Here is an 18,941-nt window from a genome sequence, read left to right as displayed (position 1 = left end):
AATTCTGAAATTTGAAATAACTTCTGTTTGACCATTATTTATTATTTTTTCTTCTAGATCCCCCTGGGAAACCTGAAGTTATCAATGTAACTAGGAACTCAGTAACACTCATTTGGACAGAACCAAAATATGATGGTGGACATAAGTTAACTGGTTATATAGTTGAAAAACGTGATTTACCCTCAAAGTCTTGGACAAAAGCTAATCATGTGAATGTTCCAGACTGTGCATTTACTGTAACTGACCTCTGTGAAGGCTCCAAATATGAGTTCAGAATTAGAGCAAAGAACACTGCTGGAGCTATCAGTCCTCCATCTGAATCCACAGGAACCATAATATGCAAGGATGAGTATGGTATGTGGATGGCATTAAAAATGTAGAATTTTATTTGAATAATTAATACCAAATCCTCTTTTTTTTGTTTTCCTGTGTTCTTGTGATAACAATCATGGGGGTTTGTTTGTTTGTTTTGACAGAGGCACCAACCATTGTTCTCGATCCTACTTTGAAGGAAGGTTTAACAGTAAAAGCAGGAGACACCATTACAGTGTCTGCTATTAGTATCCGTGGCAAACCACCTCCAACTTCAGCATGGTCAAAAGCTGGAAAAGATTTTAGACCTTCAGAGCTTGTGCGCATCGAAACCACACCAACTTCTTCTACTCTAACTGTCAAATACGCAGCCAGAAAAGATTCTGGAGAATACACAATCACTGCAACCAATCCTTTTGGCACCAAGCAGGAGAGCGTACATGTGAAAGTTTTAGATGTTCCAGGACCTCCGGGGCCTATTGAAATCAGCAACGTTTCAGCAGAAAAAGCAACCCTTACCTGGTCACCTCCTGCAGAAGATGGTGGATCACCAGTCAAATCATATGTTCTTGAAAAGAGAGAAACTAGCCGACTGCTCTGGACATTGGTTGCTGAAAATATTGAAAGCTGTAGGCATGTTGTTAGCAAGCTCATTCAAGGGAATGAATATGTTTTCCGTGTCTCAGCAGTAAATCAATATGGCAAGGGTGAACCAGTACAATCAGAACCAGTTAAAATGGTCGACAGATTTGGTACGTAGAACAAGCTAGGAAGTATCAGTGTATTTTTATTAATCTCTAAAGACTTGATTTTTGGTTTAACTATACTTTTTTCTTCTTTATAAGGTCCCCCAGGCCCTCCTGGAAAACCAGAAGTAACAAATGTGACAAAAAATACTGTCACAGTTACCTGGAAAAGGCCGGTAGATGATGGTGGAAGTGAAATCACAGGTTATTATGTGGAGCGAAGAGAAAAGAAAGGTTTAAGATGGGTCAGAGCAACAAAGAAACCAGTTTCAGATCTTAGATGCAAAGTAACTGGTCTCCTGGAAGGAAATGAATATGAATTCCGTGTCAGTGCAGAAAATAGAGCAGGAGTTGGACCACCAAGTGATGCTTCAAACTCAGTTATGTGCAAGGATGTTGCATGTTAGTATCATACCTTTTCTTTTTTCGGGGTGCGTGGGATGGGCAGAAAACACATTCAGGCAGCGTAAGAGTGACTTCCTCTGTAATATAATGTTTTATGTTTTCCTCACTTTTCAGACCCACCAGGTCCACCTGCAAATCCCAGAGTGACTGATACTACAAAGACAAGTGCATCTTTAGCCTGGGGCAAGCCTCACTATGACGGTGGTCTTGACATCATTGGCTATATAGTAGAGCATCAAAAGGAAGGAGAAGAAGAATGGGTAAAAGACACGACAGGGACTGCTTTAAGAATCACTCAGTTTGTTGCTGCTCATCTGCAGACAGGAGCCAAATACAATTTCAGAATCTCTGCCATGAATGCTGCAGGTGTCGGTGAACCAGCCATAATTCCAAGCGTGGAAATCAAAGACCGGGAAGAGATTCCTGACTTTGAATTAGATGCTGAGCTAAGAAGAACGCTTGTTGTTAGAGCTGGATTAACTATTAGGATATTTGTGCCAATTAAAGGACGTCCAACTCCTGAAGTTAAATGGACAAAAGATGATGTTTCACTCAAAGGACGTGCCAGTATTGAAAATACAGACTCTTTTACACTCTTGATTGTCACAGACTGCACCAGATACGATGCAGGAAAATACGTAATGACTCTTGAAAATGCTGCTGGTAAGAAGACTGGCTTTGTAAATGTAAAAGTCTTGGATACACCAGGTCCACCAATAAACCTTAAGCCTAGAGAAATAACCAAAGACAGCATCACCCTCCAATGGGACATGCCTCTGATAGATGGCGGTTCACGTATAACAAACTATATTGTTGAGAAACGTGAATCAACTCGGAAAGCATATTCAACAGTCACAACCAACTGCCAGAAGTGTTCCTTCAGGGTTCCTAATTTGGCTGAGGGGAGTGAATACTATTTCAGAGTGCTGGCTGAAAATGAGTACGGTATTGGTGAACCAGCTGAAACTACAGAACCAGTAAGAGCTTCTGAGGCACCATCCCCACCTGAGAGCCTTAATATTATGGATGTAACACGGAACTCAGTTAGCCTGGCTTGGCCAAAACCAGAACATGACGGTGGCAGCAAGATCACTGGGTATGTGATTGAAGCACAGAGAAAAGGAACCAATCAGTGGGCACACATCACCACTGTAAAAACACTGGACTGTGTAGTAAAGAATCTAACTGAAAACGAAGAGTATACTTTCCAGGTTATGGCTGTTAACAGTGCTGGAAGAAGTGCCCCAAGAGAAAGCAGACCAGTTATTATCAAGGAGCAAACAATGCTACCAGAGTTTGACCTCCGTGGTATCTACCAGAAAACAGTCATTGCCAAAGCTGGTGACAATATCAAGATTGAAATCCCCGTGCTTGGTCGTCCAAGGCCTACTGTGACTTGGAAGAAAGAAGACCAGATACTTAAGCAAACACAAAGGATAAATTATGAAAATACTGCAACTGCAACTATACTAACCATCAATGAATGTAAACGAAGTGATAGTGGTCAATATCCACTGTCAGCTAAAAATATTGTTGGAGAAGTTAGTGAAGTAATCACAGTTCAGGTTCATGACATACCTGGACCTCCTACTGGACCAATCAAATTTGATGAAATTTCATCTGACTTTCTATCATTCTCATGGGAGCCTCCTTTGAATGATGGTGGTGTACCAATAAGTAACTATGTTGTAGAAATGCGTCAAACTGACAGTACCACGTGGACTGAATTGGCAACCACGGTGATACGTACTACATTTAAAGCCACTCGTCTTACTACTGGAGTTGAGTATCAGTTCCGTGTTAAAGCTCAAAACAGATATGGAGTTGGTCCAGCCATTACTTCAGAGTCTGTAGTTGCCAACTACCCATTTAAGGTACCTGGGCCTCCTGGCACTCCTCAGGTGATTGCAGTCACCAAAGAAACCATGACCATTAGCTGGAATGAACCAGTTACTGATGGTGGAAGCCCAGTTCTGGGCTACCATGTTGAAAGAAAAGAACGAAATAGCATTCTTTGGCAGACTGTAAGTAAAATGCTGGTATCAGGCAATATCTTTAAATCAACTGGACTTACCGATGGCATTGCCTATGAATTCCGTGTTATAGCAGAAAATCTGGCTGGGAAGAGTAAGCCAAGCAAGCCATCTGAGCCTGTGTTTGCCCTAGACCCAATAGATCCACCTGGTAAGCCGATACCTCTGAACATTACAAGACACGCAGTTACACTGAAGTGGACTAAACCAGAATATAATGGAGGTTTTAAGATAACTGGCTATACCGTTGAAAAAAGAGACCTTCCTAATGGCCGTTGGCTGAAGGCTAATTTCAGCAATATACTAGAGACTGAATTCACTGTAAGTGGGTTGACAGAAGATGCTGCCTATGAATTCCGTGTGATCGCTAGGAATGCTGGTGGGGCTGTTAGTCAGCCCTCTGAGCCATCAGATGCAATAACCTGTAGAGATGACATTGAAGCACCGAAGATAAGGGTGGATGTTAAATACAAAGACACCTTAGTGCTGAAAGCAGGTGAAGTTTTCAGACTTGAGGCTGATGTTTCAGGTCGCCCTCCGCCAACTATGACATGGACAAAAGGAGAAAAAGAACTTGAAGACACAGCAAAATTAGAAATAAAAATAGCAGATTTCTCTACTGTTCTTGTCAATAAAGATTCTTCAAGAAGAGATGGCGGTGCCTATACACTTACAGCAACAAATCCTGGTGGCTTTGCCAAGCATATCTTCAATGTTAAAGTTCTTGATAGACCTGGTCCCCCAGAAGGGCCTTTGGCTGTGTCTGAAGTCACTGCAGAAAAATGTGTGCTCTCATGGCTACCTCCACTGGATGATGGAGGAGCAAAGATTGACCATTATGTGGTTGAAAAACGTGAAACCAGTAGATTGGCATGGACAGCTGTAGCCACAGAAGTTCCATTAACTAAACTGAAGGTTACTAAGCTATTGAAGGGCAATGAGTACGTGTTCCGTGTTATGGCTGTTAACAAATATGGAGTTGGAGAACCTCTGGAATCAGAGCCTGTTCTTGCAGTAAATCCATATGTGCCACCTGATCCACCTAAAACACCTGAAGTTACAGCAATTACAAAAGATTCTATGGTTGTCTGTTGGGGCCATCCTGATTCTGATGGTGGGAGCCCAATAACCAACTATATTGTGGAGCGTCGAGACAGGGCTGGTCTTCGGTGGGTGAAATGTAACAAACGGGTTGTTACTGACTTACGTTATAAAGTGTCTGGACTGACAGAAGGCCATGAATATGAATACAGAGTCATGGCTGAAAATGCTGCTGGAGTCAGTGAGCCAAGCCCAACAAGTCCATTCTATAAAGCTTGTGATACTGTATTTAAGCCTGGTCCACCAGGTAATCCTCGTGTTTTGGATAGCAGCAAGTCCTCAATTACAATAGCATGGAACAAACCAATATATGATGGTGGTTCAGAGATCACAGGTTACATGGTTGAGATTGCACTGCCTGAAGAAGATGAGTGGAAGATTGTAACTCCACCAGTAGGCCTAAAGGCCACTTCTTTTACCATCACTGACCTGAAAGAAAATCAAGAGTATAAAATACGGATATATGCTATGAACTCTGAAGGGCTTGGAGAACCTGCTCTTGTTCCTGGGACTCCAAAAGCTGAAGAAAGAATGCTACCTCCAGAAATTGAACTTGATGCAGAACTACGTAAAGTTGTCACTATTAGAGCCTGCTGTACTCTAAGGCTCTTTGTCCCAATTAAAGGAAGACCAGCACCTGAAGTAAAATGGACAAGAGAACACGGGGAATCTTTGGATAGAGCGAGCATTGAATCAACAAGCTCTTATACGCTACTTATTGTTGAAAACGTAAATAGATTTGATAGTGGCAAGTACATACTGACAATCGAAAACAGCTCAGGTAGTAAGTCAGCATTTGTGAATGTCAGAGTTCTTGATACCCCAGGAGCACCTCAAGATTTGAAAATAAAAGAAGTTACAAAATCATCAGTTACACTTACATGGGAGCCACCTTTGATAGATGGTGGCTCTAAAATAAAAAATTACATTGTTGAAAAGCGTGAATCAACAAGAAAAGCTTATGCAACCGTTAATGCCAATTGCCACAAGACCAGCTGGAAAGTGGATTCACTGCAAGAAGGCTGCAACTACTACTTCAGAGTCCTAGCTGAAAATGAGTACGGAATAGGCCTTCCAGTTGAAACTTCAGAATCTGTAAAAGTATCAGAAAGACCACTTCCACCAGGGAAAATAACTCTGTTGGATGTGACAAGAAATAGCGTATCCTTATCTTGGGAAAAACCTGAACATGATGGGGGTAGCAGAATTCTGGGCTACATTGTAGAAATGCAAAGCAAAGGCAGTGAAAAGTGGTCAACTTGTGCTACAGTAAAAGTTACTGAAGCCACTATCACAGGATTGATCCAGGGTGAAGAATACACCTTCCGTGTTTCAGCTCAGAATGAGAAAGGTATCAGTGATCCTCGCCAGCTGGGTATACCAGTTGTTGCAAAAGATCTTGTGATTCCACCAGCTTTCAAACTACTGTTTACCACTTTCAGTGTTCTAGCAGGAGAGGACTTAAAGGTTGATGTTCCTTTTGTTGGTCGACCCAAACCAGCAGTGGTTTGGCATAAAGATAATGTGGCATTGAAGCAGACTACAAGAGTAAATGCAGAAAGTTCAGAAAATAACACAGTGTTAACAATAAAAGAAGCATGCAAAGAAGATGTGGGGACATATTTAGTTAAACTTACAAACTCTGCAGGTGAAGCAACTGAGACCCTAAATATTGTTGTCCTTGACAAACCAGGACCTCCAACAGGACCAGTGAAAGTAGATGAAGTAACAGCAGATAGTATTACCATTTCCTGGGAACCACCCAAGTATGATGGTGGTAGCTCTATAAATAATTACATTGTAGAAAAAAGAGACACTTCCACCACCACTTGGCAGATTGTGTCAGCTACTGTTGCAAGAACAACTATAAAAGCATGTCGATTAAAGACTGGCTGTGAATATCAGTTCAGAATTGCAGCTGAGAACAGATACGGGAAGAGTACCTATCTTAATTCAGAGCCAATTATAGCCCAATACCCATTTAAAGTTCCCGGTCCACCTGGAACACCTTTTGTAACAAATGTCACAAAAGACAGCATGGTGGTACAATGGAATGAACCAGTCAATGATGGTGGCAGTAAGATCATTGGGTATCACTTGGAGCGCAAAGAGAGAAACAGCATTATGTGGGTTAAACTGAATAAAACACCTATTCCAGATACCAAATTTAAGACAACTGGCCTTGATGAAGGTCTTGAATATGAGTTCAGAGTTTATGCAGAAAACATAGTGGGCATTGGAAAAGCAAGTAGAGCATCTGAATGCTATACTGCACGTGACCAATGTGACCCTCCAGGTCGTCCAGAACCTATAATTGTTACAAGAAGCTCAGTAACACTTCAGTGGAAGAAACCTGTATATGATGGTGGAAGTAAGATCACTGGGTATGTTGTTGAAAAGAAAGAGCTACCTGATGGTCGTTGGATGAAAGCAAGCTTTACAAATGTCATTGATACCCAATTTGAAGTAACCGGTCTAGTTGAAAACCAGAGGTATGAGTTCCGTGTTATAGCACGAAATGCTGCAGGTGTTTTCAGTGAGCCGTCTGAGAGCTCAGGAGCAATTACAGCGAGAGATGAAGTAGAACCACCTCATATAAGTATGGATCCAAAATACAAAGACACTATTGTAGTGCAAGCTGGTGAGTCATTCAAGCTTGATGCTGATGTTCATGGCAAACCAATACCTTCCATTCAGTGGTTAAAAGGTGATCATGAGCTGACAAACACTGCTCGTATGGAAATAAAAAGTACTGATTTTGCAACAAGCCTTAGCGTGAAGGAAGCCAGTAGAGTTGACAGCGGTCAGTATGTACTACTGGCAAAGAATGTTGCAGGTGAAAAGAAAGTTCCTGTTAATGTCAAAGTTCTTGATAGACCTGGACCACCAGAAGGACCTGTTGAGATTACAGGTGTTACTGCTGAAAAATGCATGCTGTCATGGAAACCTCCACTACAAGATGGTGGTAGCGATATTTCCCACTACGTTGTAGAAAAGAGGGAAACCAGTCGATTGGTGTGGACGGTTGTTGATTCAAATGTGCAAACCCTAAATTGCAAAGTTACAAAGCTTTTAGAAGGAAATGAATATGTTTTCCGCATCATGGCAGTAAATAAATACGGCGTTGGTGAACCTCTTGAGTCTGAACCAGTACTCGCAAAGAACCCATTTGTAGTACCACTTCCACCAAAGGCACCAGAAGTCACAGCCATTACCAAGGATTCTATGATAGTTGTATGGGAAAGGCCAGCTTCCGATGGCGGTAGTGAAATCCTAGGCTACGTCCTTGAAAAACGAGATAAGGAAGGTATTCGCTGGACAAGATGTAACAAACGCCTGATAAGTGAACTGCGATACAGAGTGACTGGGCTTATAGAAAATCATGATTATGAGTACAGAGTTTCAGCTGAAAATGCTGCTGGTCTTAGTGAACCAAGCCCACCTTCGGCTTACTACAAAGCATGTGATCCTATTTACAAGCCAGGTCCACCCAATAATCCTAAAGTTGTGGATGTTACAAGATCTTCAGTTTTCCTTTCATGGGGTAAACCTATCTATGATGGTGGCTCTGAAATTCAGGGATACATCGTGGAAAAATGTGATGTAAGTGATGGTGAATGGGCAATTTGTACCCCTCCAACTGGAATTAAGAACACTCACATGGAAGTAGAAAAATTAGTGGAAAAACATGAATACAAATTCCGCATATGTGCAGTTAATAAAGCAGGAGTTGGAGAGCATGCAGATGTTCCTGGTTCTGTTATTGTGGAAGAAAAGATGGAGGCACCAGACCTTGACCTTGACATGGAATTAAGGAAGATTGTAAATGTGAGGGCAGGAGGTTCTTTAAGACTGTTTGTTCCCATCAGAGGTCGTCCAACACCTGAAGTAAAATGGGGTAAAATAGATGGTGAGATCAGGGAGGCAGCTATTATTGATACCACCAGCAGCTTTACTTCCCTTGTTCTAGACAATGTTAACAGATTTGATACTGGGAAGTATACTCTGACTTTAGAAAACAGCAGTGGAACAAAGTCTGCCTTTGTCAGTGTAAGAGTACTGGATACCCCAAGTGCACCTGTTAATTTAAAAATCAGAGAGATCACTAAAGACTCTGTTTCGCTTTCATGGGAGCCTCCTCTCTTGGACGGTGGAGCAAAAATAAAGAATTACATTATTGAAAAGCGTGAGGCAACAAGAAAGGCATACGCAGCTGTTGTAACAAACTGCCACAAGACTTCATGGAAAATAGATCAACTTCAGGAGGGCTGCTATTACTTCTTTAGAATCTCCGCTGAGAATGAATATGGAATTGGCCTCCCTGCTGAAACCAGTGATCCAATTAAAGTTGCTGAAGTTCCACAGCCTCCTGGGAAAATAACAGTGGATGATGTCACGAGAAACAGTGTCTCGCTAAGCTGGGCAAAACCTGAACATGACGGTGGCAGCAAAATCATACAATACATTGTTGAAATGCAAGCAAAGGGTAGTGAGAAGTGGTCAGAGTGTGCTCGTGTAAAAACACTTGAAGCGGTTATTACTAACCTAACTCAAGGGGAAGAATATCTTTTTAGAGTAATGGCTGTAAATGAAAAGGGTAAGAGTGATCCCAGAGCACTTGCAGTTCCAATAGTTGCCAAAGACCTCGTGATTGAGCCTGATGTAAGACCTGCTTTTCACAGTTACAGTATCCAAGCGGGACAAGATCTGAAAGTAGAAGTACCAATTGCAGGTCGACCTAAACCAACTGTTACCTGGGTAAAAGATGGCCAGCCATTAAGGCAGACGACAAGAGTCAATGTTAGTGACCTGACTGATCTCACTATACTGAATATTAAAGAAACTAGCAAAGAGGACAGTGGCACTTATGAAATCACTGTGGCCAATGTTGTTGGGCAAAAGTCTGCCTCTGTTGAAATTATAACTCTAGACAAGCCTGACCCTCCTGTAGGACCTGTGAAGTTTGATGAAATAAGTGCTGAAAGTATTACCCTATCATGGAATCCCCCAGCATATACAGGCGGCTGCCAAATCACCAACTATGTTGTTCACAAGAGAGATACAACCACCACTGTATGGGAAACAGTTTCAGCTACCGTTGCAAGAACTACACTGAAGGTGACTAAACTGAAAACTGGTTCAGAATACCAGTTCAGAATATTTGCTGAGAACAGGTATGGGCAGAGCTTTGCATTGGACTCTGCGCCAGTTGTAGCACAGTACCCCTACAAGGAACCAGGACCTCCTGGCACACCATTTGTGACAACAGTTACAAAAGACTCCATGGTTGTACAGTGGCATGAACCAATAAATGATGGTGGCAGTAGAGTGTTGGGCTACCATCTTGAGAGAAAGGAGAAAAACAGCATTTTATGGACTAAAGTGAACAAGACTATTATTCAGGACACAAGTTTTAAGACAACTAACCTTGAAGAAGGAATTGAATATGAGTTCCGAGTTTCTGCAGAAAATATTGTTGGGGTAGGCAAAACAAGCAAAGTTTCTGAGTGCTATGTAGCTCGTGACCCATGTGATCCTCCAGGTTGCCCAGAAGCTATAATAATAAAAAGAAGCTCTATTACTCTACAGTGGAACAAACCAGAATATGATGGTGGAAGTAAGATTACTGGTTATATTGTAGAGAAACGTGACTTACCAGATGGTCGCTGGATGAAAGCTAGCTTCACAAATATCATTGAAACTCAGTTCACTGTAACAGGGCTTACTGAAGACCAAAGATATGAATTTAGAGTAATTGCAAAGAACGCTGCAGGTGCAATAAGCAAACCGTCTGACAGTACAGGACCAATAACAGCAAGGGATGAAGTTGAACTTCCACGAATTTCAATGGATCCAAAGTACAAAGACACAATCATTGTAAATGCTGGTGAAACATTCAGACTTGAGGCTGATGTTCACGGAAAGCCACTACCAACCATTAAGTGGTACAAAGGAGATAAAGAGCTTGAGGAAACAGCTAGATATGAAATCAAGAACACAGATTTCAGTGCATTAATAATCGTAAAAGATGCTATTAGAGTGGATGGTGGACAGTACATTTTAGAAGCTTCTAATGTTGCAGGAACAAAGACAGTACCAGTAAATGTAAAAGTCCTGGACAGGCCAGGACCTCCAGAGGGCCCAGTCCACGTGACAGGAGTTACAGCTGAAAAATGTTCATTGGCATGGGCTCCTCCACTTCATGATGGTGGCAGTGATATTTCTCATTACATTGTAGAGAAGAGAGAAACTAGTCGACTAGCATGGACTGTTGTTGCTTCAGAGGTTTTACCTACAATGCTAAAAGTAACAAAACTCTTGGAAGGAAATGAGTATGTTTTCCGTATTATGGCAGTTAACAAATATGGGGTTGGTGAGCCATTAGAATCTGTGCCAGTAATGATGAAAAATCCATTTGTGATTCCTGGACCACCAAAGGCCTTGGAAATTACCAACATCACAAAGGATTCTATGACTGTCTGCTGGAGCCGGCCAGATAGTGATGGAGGCAGTGAAATCATAGGTTACATTGTAGAAAAGAGAGACCGAGCAGGAATCAGATGGATAAAATGCAATAAACGCCGAATTACAGATTTGCGATTAAGAGTTACAGGATTATCAGAGGATCATGAATATGAATTTAGAGTTTCTGCTGAAAATGCTGCTGGAGTGGGTGAACCAAGCCAAGTTTCTCCTTACTTTAAAGCTTGTGACCCCATGTTCAAGCCTGGCCCACCTACAAACACCCATGTTGTGGATACCACCAAAAGTTCAGTTACACTTGGTTGGAGTAAACCTATCTATGATGGTGGCTGTGAAATCCAGGGATACCTTGTAGAAATCTGTAAAGCGGATGAAGATGAATGGTCACTTGTTACTCCGCAGACAGGTGTACGTGCCACTCGATTTGAAATCAAAAAGCTTACTGAACATCAAGAATATAAACTACGAGTATGTGCCCTCAACAAGATTGGCGTAGGAGAGGCTGCATCAGTTCCTGGTACTATTAAACCAGAAGACAAACTTGAAGCTCCAGAACTTGATATTGATTCAGAGCTAAGGAAAGGGATAGTGGTTAGAGCTGGTGGGTCTGCTAGGATTCACATACCATTCAGGGGACGACCAACACCGGACATCACATGGTCTCGAGAAGAAGGTGAATTCACAGAAAAAGTTCAGATTGATAAAGGCATAAACTACACACAACTTTCAATTGACAGCTGTGATAGAAATGATGCTGGAAAGTACATTCTTAAGTTGGAGAACAGCAGTGGTTCTAAATCTGCATTCGTTACAATAAAAGTCTTGGACACACCAGGACCACCACAAAACTTAGTGGTAAAGGATATAAAGAAGGATTCTGCTGTATTATCTTGGGAACCACCCATTATCGATGGTGGTGCAAAGGTAAAGAACTATGTAATAGATAAGCGTGAGTCAACCAGGAAGGCATTTGCAAACGTAAGTGCTAAGTGTGGCAAGACAAGTTTTAAAGTTGAAAATCTCACAGAAGGAGCAATTTATTACTTCAGAGTTATGGCTGAAAATGAATTTGGAATTGGTGTTCCAGCTGAAACCACGGATGCTGTCAAAGCCTCAGAGCCACCTCTGCCTCCTGGCAAAGTAACACTCACCGATGTGACTCAGAGAAGCGCATCACTTGCATGGGAAAAACCTGAACATGATGGAGGTAGCAGAATTTTGGGATACATTGTTGAAATGCTGCCTAAAGGAACAGAAAAATGGAGTGTTGTTAGTGAGACCAAAACATGCAATGCAGTTGTGTCTGGTCTGAGTCCAGGACAGGAATATCAATTTCATGTGATTGCCTACAATGAAAAAGGCAAAAGCGATCCCAGAGCACTTGGAATTCCTGTGATAGCTAAAGACTTGACAATTGAGCCAAGTTTCAAACTTATGTTTAATACATACAGTGTACAGGCTGGAGAAGATCTGAAGGTAGAAGTACCCTTTATAGGTAGACCCAAACCTACTATTACTTGGACAAAAGACGAGCAGCCACTGAAACAAACAACCAGATTAAATATTCAGGATACCTCAACATCAACTGTCTTACATATTAAAGAAAGCAACAAAGAAGACTTTGGTAAATATACAGTAACAGCAACAAACACAGCAGGTACGGCAACAGAGCAGCTGAGCATAATTGTACTGGAAAAGCCTGGCCCACCACGAGGACCTGTCCGCTTTGATGAGGTTAGCGCGGACTATGTTGTTTTATCATGGGATCCACCTGATTATACTGGTGGCTGCCAGATAAGCAACTATATAGTAGAAAAACGTGACACAAGCACTACCACGTGGAGCATTGTGTCAGCAACTGTTGCAAGAACAACTATCAAAGCAACAAAGCTTAAAACAGGTTCTGAATACCAGTTCAGGATTTCTGCTGAAAATAGATATGGGAAGAGCTCTCCTTTGGATTCTAAATCAGTTGTTGTGCAATACCCCTACAAGGTGCCTGGGCCACCTGGAACCCCATTTGTAACAGCAGCTTCCAAGGACCATATGATCGTACAATGGCATGAACCTGTTAATGATGGAGGAAGCAAAATTCTTGGCTACCATCTTGAACGTAAAGATAAGAACAGCATTCTTTGGACAAAACAGAACAAGTCACTCATTGCAGACACCAAATATAAAACAGATGGCCTTGAAGAAGGTCTTGAATACGAGTTCAGAGTTTCTGCTGAAAACATTGTTGGCATTGGCAAAGTCAGCAAAGTATCAGAACTGTATGTTGCCCGAGATCCTTGTGACCCACCTGGCCGCCCAGAAGCCGTTGTTGTTACAAGAAATAATGTCACACTGAAGTGGAAAAAACCAGAATATGATGGTGGAAGCAAAATAACTGGATATATTGTAGAAAAGAAAGAACTACCAGATGGTCGCTGGATGAAAGCCAGCTTTACAAATGTGTTGGAAACAGAATTTACAGTAAGTGGTCTTGTTGAAGACCAACGATATGAATTTAGAGTAATTGCAAGAAATGCAGCAGGTTGCTTGAGTGAACCATCTGAAAGCACAGGGCCCATTACTGCCAGAGATGAAATTGAAGCACCAGGGGCTTCACTGGATCCTAAGTACAAAGACGTCATTGTTGTTCATGCTGGAGAAACCTTTGTTCTTGAAGCTGATATCCATGGCAAACCTATTCCTGACATTACATGGTCAAAAGATGGTAAAGACCTTGAAGAAGTAACTGCAAGAATGGAAATTAAATCCACCATTCAGAAAACAACTCTTACTGTGAAAGACTGTATAAGAGTAGATGGAGGTCACTATACTCTTAACCTCAAAAATGTTGGTGGCACAAAATCTATACCAATCACTGTAAAAGTTCTTGACAGACCAGGACCTCCAGAAGGACCTTTGAAGGTTACAGGTGTCACTGCAGAAAAATGCTACTTGGCATGGGCTCCACCTTTACATGACGGTGGTTCTAGTATCTCACATTATATCATTGAGAAGAGAGAGACAAGTAGGCTTTCATGGACTCAAGTAGCAACAGACGTGCAGGCTCTTAACCACAAAGTAACCAGACTCCTTGCTGGCAATGAGTACATTTTCCGTGTAATGGCAGTGAACAAATATGGAACTGGAGAACCCTTGGAATCTGAGCCAGTTGTGGCTCGTAATCCATACAAACCCCCTGGTCCTCCTTCAACACCTGAAGTTTCAGCAATCACAAAAGATTCTATGGTGGTAACATGGGGTCGCCCAGAAGACAACGGAGGAGCTGAAATTGAAGGTTACATACTTGAAAAACGAGACAAAGATGGTATCCGGTGGACCAAATGCAATAAGAAAACACTGACGGACTTACGATTCAGAGTAACAGGTCTTACTGATGGGCATTTCTATGAATTTAGAGTTTCTGCCGAAAATGCTGCAGGTGTAGGGGAACCCAGTGAGCCATCCATTTTCTATCGTGCTTGTGATGTATTATATCCACCAGGTCCACCAAGCAATCCAAAGGTTACAGATACTTCCAGGTCATCAGTTTCTCTTGCCTGGAGTAAGCCCATTTATGATGGTGGTGCTCCAGTTAAGGGATATGTAGTAGAAGTAAAAGAAGCTGCTGCTGATGAATGGACTACCTGCACCCCACCAACAGGCCTACAAGCAAAACAGTTCACCGTAACAAAACTTAAAGAGAACCAGGAATATAACTTCCGCATCTGTGCCATCAACTCGGAAGGAGTAGGAGAACCTGCTACTATACCTGGTACAGTCATAGCAGCGGACAAGGTCGAACCTCCTGAAATTGAACTTGATGCAGATCTCAGAAAAGTAGTCACTGTACGTGCTGGTGGTACATTGCGCTTGTTTGTCACCATCAAAGGAAGACCAGAACCTGAAGTTAAATGGGAGAAAGCAGAAGGAACAATTAGTGAGCGAGCTCAGATTGAAGTCACCGGTTCCTATACAATGCTGGTCATTGACAATGTGAATAGATTTGATAGTGGTAGATACAATCTTACTTTAGAGAACAACAGTGGCAAAAAATCAGCTTTTGTTAATGTCAGAGTGCTTGATACACCTAGTGCACCTATAAACCTGACAATCAGAGAAGTGAAGAAAGATTTTGTAACATTAGCCTGGGAACCGCCACTTATTGATGGTGGAGCTAAAATTACCAACTATGTAGTTGAAAAGCGAGAATCCACAAGAAAGGCATATGCAACAATTACAAACAACTGCACTAAGAATTCCTTCAAAGTTACTCAGCTACAAGAAGGATGTAGTTATTACTTCCGTGTCCTGGCTGTAAATGAATATGGGGTTGGCTTACCAGCAGAAACACCTGATGCAATTAAGGTTTCTGAACCACCTTCTCCACCTGCAAAGGTCAGTCTTGTTGATGTGACTCGCAACTCTGCTTCAATTAAATGGGAAAAGCCAGAGAGTGATGGTGGCAGTAAAATTACTGGTTATATAGTAGAAATGCAAACTAAAGGAAGTACCAAATGGAGTGCATGTACACAGGTGAAAACATTAGAAGCAACAGTAACAGGCTTAAGTATGGGAGAAGAGTACAGTTTCAGAGTGATTGCTGTTAATGAAAAGGGAAAAAGTGATCCAAGAGAACTTGGCGTCCCAGTCATTGCAAAAGATATTGAAATCCTGCCATCTGCTGAGCTCCTTTTCAACACATTCACTGTGAAAGCTGGAGATGATCTTAAGATTGATGTGCCATTCAGAGGGCGACCTCTTCCAACCGTTAGCTGGAAGAAGGATGGGAATCCCTTAAAAGAGACAACCAGGGTAAATGTTCAGACATCAAAGACTTCAACTTCATTGTCCATCAAGGAAGCTTCAAATGAAGATCTGGGACATTATGAATTGCATCTTTCAAATACTGCCGGATCAACAATAGCTTCTTTAACTGTAGTTGTCCTTGACAGGCCAGGACCACCAACTGATGTGCATATCGATGAAGTTAGTGCCGATAGTGTAACTCTGTCTTGGAAACCTCCAGCATATGATGGTGGATGCCACATTAGCAATTACATTGTGGAGAAGCGAGAAACTACCACAACAACATGGGATGTAGTATCTGCAGCAGTGGCAAGAACATCAATTAAAGTATCTCGACTCACCACTGGCTCTGAATATCAGTTCCGTATTTGTGCAGAAAACCGCTATGGGAAAAGCACTTACACTAATTCTCCTTCTGTTGTGGCAGAGTATCCATTTAAGCCTCCAGGACCACCTGGAACTCCTCATGTGGCACATGCAACTAAAGCTTTCATGATTGTCACTTGGCAGGTACCAGTTAATGATGGAGGTAGCAGAGTACTAGGATATCACTTGGAGTGTAAGGAAAGAAGCAGCATTCTTTGGACAAAAGTCAACAAGAGTCTTATACCTGACACGCAAATGAAAGTTACAGGTCTTGATGAAGGACTGCTGTATGAATATCGTGTGTATGCTGAAAACATTGCTGGAATAGGCAAATGCAGTAAATCCTGTGAACCAGTTGCTGCAAGAGATCCATGCGATCCTCCTGGTCAACCAGAAGTTACTAATATTACAAGAACATGTGTCTCACTGAAATGGACTAAACCAGAATATGATGGTGGAGCTAAAGTAACAGGATATATTATTGAACGCAGGGAGATACCAGATGGTCGTTGGCTAAAGTGTAATTTTACTAATGTGCAAGAAACATACTTTGACGTAGGTGGACTTACAGAAGACCAGCGATATGAATTCCGTGTAATTGCAAAGAATGCTGCTGGACTCTTCAGTCAGCCATCTGAATCAACTGGACCTGTGACTGTAAAAGATGATGTAGAGGCTCCAAGAATTATGATGGATGCCAAATTCAGGGATGTTGTAGTTGTGAAAGCTGGGGAAGTGTTTAAAGTCAATGCTGATATTGCAGGACGGCCAATACCAGTGATTTCATGGACAAAAGATGGCAAGGAGCTTGAAGGAAAAGCTAGAGTTGAAATAGCCTCAACAGATCACACTACTGCAATAGCCATTAAGGACTGTATCAGAGGTGATTCAGGACAGTATGTACTAACATTACAAAATGTTGCAGGAACAAGATCTTTGGCAATTAATTGCAAAGTACTTGATAGACCTGGCCCACCTGCAGGCCCATTAGAAATAAATGGCCTCACTGCTGAAAAGTGCCATTTATCGTGGGGACCCCCTCAAGAAAATGGCGGTGCAGATATTGATTATTATATTGTAGAAAAACGTGAGACCAGCAGAATTGCATGGACACTTTGTGAAGGAGAGCTTAGAACAACATCCTGTAAAGTAACAAAGCTACTGAAGGGTAATGAGTATATTTTCAGAGTGATGGGAGTTAACAAATATGGCGTTGGTGAGCCTCTAGAAAGTGTTGCTGTCAAAGCCCTAGATCCATTTACAGTCCCAAGTCCACCTACATCTTTAGAGATCACCAGTGTGAGCAAAGATTCAATAACTCTGTGCTGGGCAAGACCTGAGTCTGATGGAGGAAATGAGATCTCTGGCTACGTAATTGAAAGGCGTGAGAAAACTAGCCTAAGATGGATTCGTGTAAACAAAAAGCCAGTTTATGATTTAAGAGTGAAATCATCTGGTCTCCGTGAAGGATGTGAATATGAATTTCGGGTTTATGCAGAAAATGCTGCTGGCCTCAGTCTTCCGAGCGAAACCACACCATTGATTCGGGCAGAAGATCCAATCTTCTTGCCATCTCCCCCATCCAAACCTAAGATTATGGATTCTACAAGGTCAAATATCACAATTGGGTGGACAAAGCCACTGTTTGATGGAGGTTCTCCAGTAACAGGGTACATAGTTGAATACAAGAAAACTGATGAAACTGACTGGACAATGGCTGTTCAGAACTTAAGAGGCACAGAATACACCATAACTGGATTAGTATTAGGCTCTGAGTACGTCTTTAGAGTGAAATCCATTAACAAAATTGGTGTCAGTGAACCAAGTGATGTCTCAGAACCTCAGGTGGCAAAAGAAAGAGAAGAAGAACCTGCCTTTGACATTGACAGTGAAATGCGGAAGACTTTAATTGTAAAGGCTGGTGGATCATTCACAATGACTGTTCCTTTCAGAGGCAAACCAGTCCCAAATGTAACATGGAACAAACCAGACACTGATCTCCGTACACGAGCAAGCATCGATACTTCAGATAATTGCACGTCTCTTACTATTGAAAAAGCAACAAGAAACGATTCTGGAAAATACACGTTAACATTGCAAAACATCCTGAACACTGCTACCTTGACTTTAATTGTCAAAGTTCTTGATACTCCTGGCCCACCATCTAATATCACAGCAAAAGACGTAACTAAAGAATCTGCTGTGTTATCTTGGGACGTTCCTGAAAATGATGGTGGAGCACCTGTAAAGAACTATGTCATTGAAAAACGAGAAGCTAGCAAAAAAGCATGGGTCACTGTGACAAACAATTGTCATCGCCTGTCCTACAAAGTGACTGGCTTGCAAGAAGGTGCCATTTACTACTTCCGTGTTTCTGGAGAAAATGAATATGGTGTTGGAGTGCCTTCTGAGACCAAGGAGGGAACAAAAATAACAGGTATGGTTTACTAAGACAAATATTTGTTAATATTTAAAAAAATACATGCTTTAAAATGTTTACTTCAAAATAACATAAAAAGTGTTAAATCTGTTTATAGTAAAAAAGATAATTTTGTGGTAAGTCTGTCTGTGGTTTTAAAAATTAAAAAGAGATAAGTAATACCTTGAATTTTAAATTTTGCTTGCATTTTATTTAAAATGTTTCTAATATACAAATTCATTTAAAAACACATTTTCTCAATCCAGATGGCATTCC

The 18,941-nt window shown here is 41.6% G+C and overlaps 1 protein-coding gene across 1 annotated transcript in view; it reads left to right on the top strand.

Annotated features, from left to right (window-relative positions):
• Window positions 1-18,941, top strand: part of TTN (titin) — a 244,945-nt gene that overhangs the window by 198,054 nt on the left and 27,950 nt on the right. The window contains 4 exon segments of the mRNA XM_009885623.1: window positions 58-354; window positions 477-1,064; window positions 1,158-1,460; window positions 1,578-18,683. Coding sequence (XP_009883925.1) covers window positions 58-354; window positions 477-1,064; window positions 1,158-1,460; window positions 1,578-18,683 — 18,294 coding nt within the window.

The sequence above is a fragment of the Charadrius vociferus genome, unplaced genomic scaffold, assembly GCF_000708025.1.
Source record: "Charadrius vociferus isolate BGI_N301 unplaced genomic scaffold, ASM70802v2 scaffold315, whole genome shotgun sequence".
In the NCBI taxonomy this organism is placed as follows: Eukaryota; Metazoa; Chordata; class Aves; order Charadriiformes; family Charadriidae; genus Charadrius; species Charadrius vociferus.
This window is presented reverse-complemented; position numbering and strand designations above follow the sequence as displayed.